The sequence below is a fragment of the Notolepis coatsorum genome (assembly GCF_963971535.1).
Source record: "Notolepis coatsorum genome assembly, chromosome: 19".
Taxonomy (NCBI): Eukaryota; Metazoa; Chordata; class Actinopteri; order Aulopiformes; family Paralepididae; genus Notolepis; species Notolepis coatsorum.
Window position 1 is genome coordinate 57329300 of NC_140183.1, and position 10293 is coordinate 57339592.

The 10293-nt window shown below is 46.8% G+C and overlaps 1 protein-coding gene across 1 annotated transcript; it reads right to left on the reverse strand.

Annotated features, from left to right (window-relative positions):
- Positions 1-6850: 6850 nt before the first annotated feature.
- Positions 6851-9981, reverse strand: apoeb (apolipoprotein Eb). Its single transcript, XM_084335845.1, has 5 exons — positions 9901-9981; positions 9478-9551; positions 9247-9385; positions 8092-8379; positions 6851-7963 (listed from the first exon to the last, which is right to left on the reverse strand). The coding sequence occupies exons 2-5, from the start codon at positions 9521-9523 to the stop codon at positions 7609-7611; spliced, it is 828 nt and encodes a 275-aa protein (XP_084191971.1). The 5' UTR covers positions 9524-9551; positions 9901-9981; the 3' UTR covers positions 6851-7608.
- Between the last annotated feature and the right edge of the window lie 312 nt (positions 9982-10293).

Here is a 10293-nt window from a genome sequence, read left to right on the forward strand (position 1 = left end):
GAGGCCTCTCCCCAACGCCCGCTGATGTATCCGCCATTCACGGCGTCATACATTGCCACACCGACCACGCTGCTCCGCGCCTCCCTGATCAAAGACGGCTTTGATCTCCGGCAGCGGGCCAGCAGCGACCCCCCAGTATTGCGCAACCTCAACCCAGAGGTCGCAGAGGACCCAGCAGCAGAAGAAGAGGTCCAACACAGTGTGAAGAACAGTTTCTACGTGGACAACTGTCTACAAAGCGTCTCGACTCAAGAAGAAGCCGAGGCTCTCCTAATCAAGTTACGCGCCTCCCTAATCAAAGGAGGCTTTGATCTCAGGCAGTGGGCCAGCAGTGACCCGCACGTATTGCGCAGCCTCTCCTCCGCAGACAAGGCTGCCAGCAGCGAGACCTGGATGGCGACAATCCCAGGAGAAGCCCAAGAAATGACACTAGGATTAGTCTGGCGCTTCAAAACAGACTCGCTCCACTATAGACACAAACCCTTGGCTCCAGAGCAAGGAAGGTCGGCGGCGATACCGACCACCCGACGGAGTGTGTACAGAACACTCGCCAGACAATATGACCCGTTGGGATGTATTCTACCTTACACCACCAGGGCAAAGATGATTGTACGAGCACTATGGGACAAGGACCAGGGCTGGGACGACCCAATACCCGCACACCTTGCCTCAACATGGAGAGAGTGGGAGACGGAACTCCGCTCACTCCCAGGTGTCAATATACGCCGCAGCTACTTCCCATCCACAGTGAGGCCAGAGACATGCGAGATTGAGCTACACGTCTTCAGCGACGCCTCCGAAGTAGCCTACGGATCGGTTGCCTATTTGCGTGCCCAAGAGATGGGAGGAGAGATACACACTGCTTTCATACTGGCCCGCTCAAGAATAGCCCCACGTAAGCAACAATCTATCCCACGTCTAGAGCTCTGCGCAGCCCTCGCAGGAGCGCATCTAGCCACGTTAATCCAACGTGAACTCACCATTCCGGTGCATAGAACAATCTTGTGGTCAGATTCCACGACAGTACTCACATGGATTAAGTCTGATTCATGCAGATACAAAGTCTTCGTGGGAGTCAGAGTCACCGAGATTCAAGAATTAACAGAAGAAGCAAGCTGGAGGTATGTGGATACCAAACACAACCCAGCTGACGTCATCACCCGGGGAATGTCCCTGGATGACCTAACCCGTCGCAACATCTACAGTGACGGACCAGCATTCCTCCAGCTCCCGGAAGGAGATTGGCCTACGCCCACCCCGAGGGAAGCAAGTAACGAGGAGGCTGAGAACAAGAAGCCTATGTTCTGTGGACTGAGCACTGTCGCCCCCACAGACCCCAACATAGATGATTGCATTACCCTAGAGAGTGCGCAACAAAGAACATTCCTGCGGCACCACCCAGAGATTCAGTCCACCACTGACATGTCAGCAGCTGACTACGAAGAAGCAGAACTTCTTCTACTACAACGAGCCCAGAGAGACTCGTTCCCCGATGAGCTAGACTGTCTACAGGGAGGAAACCCCGTCCCATCAGACAGCAGACTGATTCACCTGGCACCAGAGAGTGACGCACATAATCTCATCAGAGTGGGTGGTCGCCTGCGGAGAGCCCCCGATCTACCAGATGACATTAAGCACCCGATCGTCTTGAACAGCCGACACAAGGTCACAGAGCTGATCATAAAGAAATACGACGAGGATGTGCACCACGCAGGAGCAGAGAGAGTCTTCGCGGAGATCAGACGTCGTTATTGGATATTGCAAGGGAGAGAAGCAGTACGGCGCTTCCAGCAAACCTGTCTAGACTGCCGTAAGTGGCGCGCGCAGCCCAGCATACCACGGATGGCTGACCTACCCCCCTGTCGCCTCCGAATCGGCGACAAGCCATTCCACTTGTCCACAGGCATGGACTGTTTTGGCCCGTTGTATATAAAGAGAGGAAGAGGCACCGAGAAGCGGTGGGGTATTGTATTCAAATGCATGACCACCAGAGCGATACATATCGAGCTCCTTCCGACCATGAGCACAGACTCATTCCTTATGGCCTTCCGGCGATTCATATCACGGAAAGGACAACCGTCTACATTGTTGTCTGATCACGGGACCAACTTCAAAGGCGGAGAAAGAGAGCTGAGAGAGAGCTTCCAAGCTATGGGCCCAGAACTTAAGACCCACCTCGCTCCAGCCCAGATTGACTTCCAGTTTAATCCCCCGAACGCACCCCACTTCGGTGGAACCTGGGAACGAGAAGTACGTTCTATAAAGACAGCCCTGTATGCCGTACTCGGAGCCCAGACTGTGGCAGAGGAAGTCCTAATGAGAGTCCTCACGGAGATCGAGGGAGTATTGAACTCAAAACCCCTCGGTTACGTCTCCAGTGATGTAGCAGACGTCGACCCAGTCACCCCCAACACACTCCTAATGGGGCGGCTGGACCCCGCGCTACCCCAGACAATGTACAGGCCCGAAGAAGCGAACGGCCGAAGAATGTGGAGGTACAGCCAAGTACTAGCTGACAAGTTTTGGAGCAGCTTCCTACTTCACTACCTACCGTCTCTACAGACCCGCCAGAAGTGGGTAAAAGAGAGAGACAATTTGACAGAAGGAACAGTCGTCATGATTATTGACCAGTCACTCCCCAGAGCTATGTGGCCGGCTGGCCGCGTAAGCAAAGTGATCACCGGTGCCGATGGCAAGGTCCGAGCAGCTGAAGTACTCGTCCAAGGGCGCACCTACACACGTCCCGTGGCGAGGCTCATAGAACTGCCCCGACTCCCAGATACTATCGATGATGACCATGACCCTATGACTTTGTGAGTTGACTGACCCTTACAGCGGACCTTGAGTGGAAGACAGTGCGGTTAATCTGTCTCTGCTTAGCTAATTAGGTGGGACTAATTAGGGGGCGGCTGTTGTGAAGGATCAGATTAAACCGAATATGTATATTTATTTATATATATATATTTAATTGTATTTGTATATCGTTTGATATCCCCTGTATATTCCTTGTACAATATGCATTGAATATCCCCGTTTCTACTAAACAGCCCATAATAGTTTCATTCTACCATTGGACGAGAACCTGGCGCCAGGTTGCCATACCCCTAGGTCCAAGTTCAATCGTGCCGCCTAACATGTCGAGGCAACCCCCGGTTCCGCGCAGTAATATGCCGGGCGAAATACGAATGGTACTATTTGTTCATAGCGCATATATATATGGCGCTCGTAAAGTAGAACTTTCTTTTAGTCCAGTTCTTTACCCTCCAACAGAGTGACAGACGCAAAAGCCTCCCCACGACGCACGTGCGGTGTAGTAAGGCCTACTTGGCCCAGAATAGGCATTGAGATATCGTGTAGATTAATAGTTGAATGGTCATAGTTTGGCACCATACCGTCGAGTTGGACGTATTCTATTAAGCTAATAGTAGTCTATTTATGTATGGTGCATCGTTCGGTTAGAGTTCTACAGTTATCAGCACCCCCATCGTTCCTGACGTTATCTGGACGCTTAACCAGGCTGGTCAGACCCCTAGTGGTGATTGCATCCGAGGAGCTCCGGGTCAAGAGCGACTGGACCTGTATATTGGATTACTCTACCCAGACGACGGCGAGCCTTCCACGGCTCTTGGATTATGCTTTGTGTGCTTTGATTATTCCATGGATAAAGGCCAACACTGCCGAGTGTTGGAATTACCCCCCGGAGAGGACTCCAGGTGAGGCGGCGCTCTACACGTGAGGTCGCACCACGTCTCTCCGTTGTGGACCGGCAGATACCGTTCCACAGAGGGTCCAGCTGTATTCGTCTGCGGCCCGAGGTTCTGTGGGCACCGTGTCCAAGACTTTGGATTCTCCCAAGACACCGTCGGCCAGATGGGATACCGCCAGCGGCTTCTCTAACCCCCCCCCCTCCTACTGTCTTACAACCAGCGGGCCCCCCCCCCCCCCCCTTAGTGTATCCAGCTATAATCATTTAAGTACCATCGCTATCGTTTCCTAAATATTCCAGGTTGTATACTTACTCCCTGCGCAACCAGAGATTGGACATTCAATGTTGATTTACCTACGAATAACCATTTGCCATAAAAGTGCATATTCAATATTTCAAATCATAAATGTAATTAAGTGAATGTTGTATACACCTTTTGCTGTATTAAATATTCGATTTGGTACATTTGTGTTGGTTCGTTTCATCAGGTGGGAAAGTGTTCATCATACTTATATCTTGTACTGGGTGGCCAGAAGTTAAAGTACATGAGGTAGTGGTATTAAATATCATATCTAACAATACAGTCAGGGAATTGTACCCCTCAGTTACACCTACTTTGTCTCTCTTTCACTTTGCAAGCAATGACCTTTAGCCTACATATAATATACAAGGTAAACATGTTTTGAAGGGAAAGGTTCATCTCATGGAATAATTTGGGGATACACACACTCTCTCTTCATTCAAATTAGTCAAGGTTGTCTGTTGTTTTTATGGCCTTTTTGAATCCATGTCTATTTTATTCCTCTAGTTTTTAACCCGTAACTGCATTTCTAAGGTGGCAATACACAGGTAACTTTTTGGGCAACTTGATAGGACAACTGGAAATTAAGTGGGACAGAGGACAAAATATACAATAGAATCTATCTGTGCAACAGGAGATTGACATGCAATGCAGTATAAATGTGTTGAGACTTCTGCTTATCCAACGCTGCCCAACGATGTTGCCCAAAAAGTTGACCAGAGTAAAGAGATTGAGAGTTCCTGGCTGCTCATCAGGTTCTTAGACAGTGTTACTTGTGAACCCATTCCAGTTTGCTTAAATCTCCAAGAGAGACAATACAGCTGCTGACCTGTTGTGGTGACCAGGACCAGAGTGGAGAGGTCAGAAGAGGAGAGAGAGAGAGAGAGAGAGAGAGAGAGAGAGAGAGAGAGAGAGAGAGAGAGAGAGAGAGAGAGAGAGAGAGAGAGAGAGAGAGAGAGAGGGGGGGGGGGAGAGAGAGAGGGAGAGATAGAGAGAGAGAGAGAGAGAGAGAGAGAGAGAGAGAGAGAGAGAGAGAGAGAGAGAGAGAGAGAGAGAGAGAGAGAGAGAGAGGGGGGGGGGAGGGGGGGGAGAGGGGAGAGGGGGGAGGGAGAGAGAGAGAGAGGGATGGGGGGGGAGAGAGAGAGAGAGAGAGAGGGATGGGGGGAGGGAGCGAGATAAATAACAAAGGACAAACAGTGTCCTCTACTGGCCTCTAGTCTGCACTTCAAAGGAGCAATCATGCTGTGTTTGATACACATCTTTTTTATTTACTTTTTTAAACCTTGAAAATAAGATAAAAAAAACTAGGGACCTATATCTGCAACCATATCGATATCTGCTGATATATATATATATTTTATCGGCACTGGCTTAATGAGCAAAACTGGTCAGATATATTGGTGAATCAGTTTATTGACTGATGATAGTGGTTTTTATTTGTTTATTTATTGGCATCGGTCCGATGAGCAGAACTGGGCAGATGTGAACAACTGATGATTACGTCTCTGTCTAGCTGTGCAGGATTTTTGTTTTTACCACGCATGTTTCTGTATACTTGCCTGTGTACAACAGCATTGAAATACACTGCAGAGTTCTTACAGAACACGTAAATAATAAATGGTAAATGTTGCTTATCCGCCATAACAGAAAATGCATTATCGGTTATTGGTATCTGCCATAATATTCACCTCATTGCATCCCTATAAACACTGTATTAATCCCAGTCAGGAAATTATGTAAAATATTTGTTTCCCCAATAACAATAATATTTGATTAATAAGCATGTTTAATGTCATTGTGGTGGATTAATTTCTCTGTTTCAGTTTAGCACCTCCAATAGAGCAATACTTTGTTTTATTTAGTTTGCTATGACGACTGCTCTGTTTCTAATGCATCTGTCAGAACAATTCATGCTGTGCATTTTGATGGTGTGATTCGGTGTATGTCTGTGTGCAAGATACACACATACACACACACACACACGCGTGTGCCTGTCTGCCTTCTGTATGTGTGTGCATACTGCATGTTTCTTTTGGTGTATTTTTGCACAGTTGTGTGTATGTGTGTTTGTCTGCATGTGCGGACACATACGTTTTTGTGAATTGGGCCAAGGTAAGAATACCATATTCACAGGGGGAAAATAACAAAAACAGTCGTACAAAACGTTCCCAAAAGCCTGCGGTGATCAAGGGAATGGAATGTGACTGCAGATCCTGGACAAGTCAGGATGAGAAAGAAGGGAGAGAGGGAGGGGAATAAAGGAGGGAGAGATAGGGAGGGAACAAGAGAAAGGGTTGAGAGTCAGGGAAGATAGGCTTTAAAAAAAATTGGATGAATTTGTGTACAGCAGGAGGCAGTAGTTACATACTGGTACCAAGGTGGAAATAAGGTAGTGGAAATAAGGTACTCAGAACCAGACCTCTCGACAAAGATGTCAATAAATAAATACCCTTATATAAGTAAACAGTACACTGTATTAATCCCAGTCAGGAAATTATGTAAAATATTTGTTTCCCCAATAACAATAATATTTGATTTTAATACGCATGTTTAATGTCATTGTGGTGGATTAATTTCTCTGTTTCAGTTTAGCACCTCCAATAGAGCAATACTTTGTTTTATTCAGTTTGCTATGACGACTGCTCTGTTTCTAATGCATCTGTCAGACAAATTCATGCGTGTTTTCAGGGAAAGTGAAGGAGGCTGTGCCCCACTAGTGAAAACAGGTCTCAAAGTCAGAGGCCCGGTTATTTTTGTAATCGAAGCCTCATCTTGAATAATAGATCACTCTTAAATGTTTGATCGGAGAAGCAGTTACGAGGACGACAGTATTCGTGTTGTTCTTTTAGGTTCTTTATTCACCCAGTACAGTCTCATCTACTGCAGCCCAGAGACACGCATACGGACATCATGAGGACGTGGTGGACAGGGAGAACTGCTCAGACTCAGATACAGACAGGTAGCAGTATGCCTCACTTACTGGGTTTCATATTTTGCATCAAGACATGTTACATGACACATGTCTAGGTTGAATCAAGCAAAACAGCAAAAGAGTATTTTGACAATACAGTACTTTAGTGGTACAGTATTCCTTCTAGACAGACACACGATATATGCCCCCCCCCCCCCCCCCTCTGTAGTTTTCATTCAGTGCACTTTTTTGAAATGAAAAGACACAATTGTCCTGTTGTTTGGATGCAAACCGGGGACAGTGTTGGATGGCATCTGTAGGTACATTTTTACACAATCCCGCACTTCCCACAACCATGTCTCTATATACAGTATAGAGTATATAGAACAAAAGGTATAGGAAACCCAACACAGATTAGCCAAACAATAGGGGGCTTGGGGGGGGGGGGGGGGGCAACAGCTAAATGATTTAACTCAAGGTAGACAAGCAATGCAGATTAAAAACAGTGGCCTCCTGTTTGTTCATGAAAGGCTATTATTGAGTGTGAGGCTTGTATTCAGTGATAAGAGGAGATGATAAGGTGATACCAGTGATCAAAAATAAGTTGTTGACCGTCTGCCTACCCACCTTCCTCCTTCTCATCACCCACCCTTACACCAAAACACTAGAGCACCCACATAAATGAAGATATCAGTTACGCAGTATATCAGCCGCCTCCTTGACCTTGGCCACGATAGTCCGGATCTGATCGCTGATCTGGACGGCGTAGGGGTGTAACATGTCTCCCAGCTCACTGATTTTGCCTTGCAGGGCGGTGCGAAGTTCCTCTGTGGTAGACTCCAGCTGGGTCTTCAGGCCCAAGGCCCGCGGCCTGAGATTCTCGCTCAGGCCATCAGCTTGGGTCTTCAGGAGGGAGCTGAAGCTGCCCAGCCTCTCAACGGCGGTGTCATGGGCCTGGTTGAGATAGGGCTCCACGTGTCCCTTCACCATGACCAGGTTCTGAGAGGTGCGGTCCGCAATCTCACCCAGGTAGGTGGCCACGGTGCTGGAGGGAAAAAGGAGCAGAGTTTAAGTTTACGTTTCATATTAACAAAGATGGAAATATCATATGGAACCCCAACAGTACCATCATGAATAAGAACCTTAAGCTTCTGGTGCCTTCTCCCTACTTACTTGCGGATCTCCTCTGTGTCCTTGTCCAGGCGCTTCTTCAGCTTGTGGTTGTAGGTGTTGATGCGGTTCTGGACATCATCGACGTTCTGCTCCATCATGGTCTTGAGCTCTCCCAGGTACTGGGTGCTGTGTTCCTTGGCGTCCACCATGTCGTTCTGCAGCTTGTTGACCAGCAGCTGCAGGTCCCGGGTCAGCTGGTCGCCGGTCTCCTGGGCATAGGGACCAAGCTTGGTCTGGACGTCGTCTCTGTACACGGTCAACTCCGCCATGGTGTCGGCGATGAGGGTGCTGGAATGTCAGAAGAGAGATGGTCAAGAAGACACAGGGGACGGGACACCAATGGCGACATAAGAGTGAAAGAAGAACGAAGCAAAGAATCTAAAAGTTGTGCCATCAGATATTGGCTTCATATTGTAGAAAACAGAGGCTGAAGGAAACAGGATGGCTGAAGGAAGCAGGAGGCTGGGGGCATAATAGCTGTGGGAGGGTAAGAAGAACTACATAGAAACACGGAAGTAGAACAGAGGAAAACATGGATAAGATGAGTAGAGCAGTATGTGGTCAGTAGAACAGAGGAAAACATGGATAAGATGAGTAGAGCAGTATGTGGTCAGTAGAACAGAGGAAAACATGGATAAGATGAGTAGAGCAGTATGTGGTCAGTAGAACAGAGGAAAACATGGATAAGATGAGTAGAGCAGTATGTGGTCAGTAGAACAGAGGTAAACATGGATAAGATGAGTAGAGCAGTATGTGGTCAGTAGAACAGAGGTAAACATGGATAAGATGAGTAGAGCAGTATGTGGTCAGTAGAACAGAGGTAAACATGGATAAGATGAGTAGAGCAGTATGTGGTCAGTGCCTATCTCAAAAAAGTTACAAAGTTGACAAGGGAACAATAAGAGATGGTACTGGCCATTGTATAACAAATCTACCTCTGTACTGAAATGGTAAACGCCATGCATCACCATTGTACCACTTTTAGATTTAAATAACACCACAGTATAATACACCATGATACCAATGGCAGTGGCATAATTTTTGTGTCACTCTACCATGGAAACACCACAATACTGTTTCTTTGCAAGGGGTGTGAAGCATCTTAAGTACAATAATCAGCACGGTGTTCCAGCACCAGTGGGGACAGTCACTTACTCCATTTCTCTGCTGAGTTCAGAGGCCTTAATGTTCTCCACCAGGTCAGTGGCTTTGGTGTTTATTTCAGCCACATACTGCCAGAAACGGCCCACGGTCTCCTGCCATGGTTGCAGGGAGGCATAGCGGGCATTACAGCCTACAGGGACACACACAATGGGAGTTAGCCCAAAACACACAGACCAAGTACAACATTATACTTAGCAATGTTTATGTAGCCAAGATGCTTACCGGTAATGATGACTGCCAGAGCAAGAACGAGAACTACAGACTTCATGATTGGGTGGTTTGACAGACAGATACACCTATATGAGCAAAAGTAGTGTAAGAGTGTGTTGATCTATGATATAATCAAAAGTATGTGGAAAACAGACACATTGGAATCAAAACAATGCAAAACATGACTGATCATTTGATAGAATAACATGTAACACAACTATTCTTACATCTATATTTGATCTCAGTAGCCCAAATTCACAGAACAATGCAAAAAAAATTTAGCCATATATTTTTGGAATATATTGTGCAGTAGAATAAAATGCTATATACTTCAAGTACATAGCTACAATAACCTACATAAACAATTGACCAGTTTAAAATGTATAATCTATTAGTTAAAATGACATCTCCTTCATGCTGTCCTGTATCTCTCACCTGAGAAGTTCAGTTTCTTCCGTGCTCTCGGGACAGTCGCCAATGGCTTTTATACAGTCCCGGGACGATGCTGTGCGCGTGTTGCGGGGGGGGGGGGTCTGCGCGTGTTCGTTCGGTGATGAATGATGATGTGTTTGCCTTCACGTGGTAATAAGGATTTGTGTGCAGAGCAGCAAGTTCCACGCCATCCCCGCGCGTCCGAAGTTCTCACCAGTTTGCATTGTTTAAGGATAGTGATTGAGCAATATTTCTATCGACACTGTGCTTGAAGTGTCTAGAGAGCTCATTTCGTCTCGGGTCGTGTCAGATTTTGTCTGTACATTTTTATATACATTTTTATATGAATTGAAAATGGGGGACCCTGATGGAAACAAGACAAACGTCTTTCTCAGG

Excerpts from the sequence above, each read along its gene's own strand:
- apoeb (XM_084335845.1), bottom strand. The coding sequence starts at position 9,523 with ATGAAGTCTGTAGTTCTCGTTCTTGCTCTGGCAGTCATCATTACCG. Across the intron at positions 9,386-9,477 it reads TCTGGCAGTCATCATTACCG|GCTGTAATGCCCGCTATGCC; the intron begins GTAAGCATCTTG and ends GTGTCCCTGTAG. Across the intron at positions 7,964-8,091 it reads GACACAGAGGAGATCCGCAA|CACCGTGGCCACCTACCTGG; the intron begins GTAAGTAGGGAG and ends TTTTCCCTCCAG.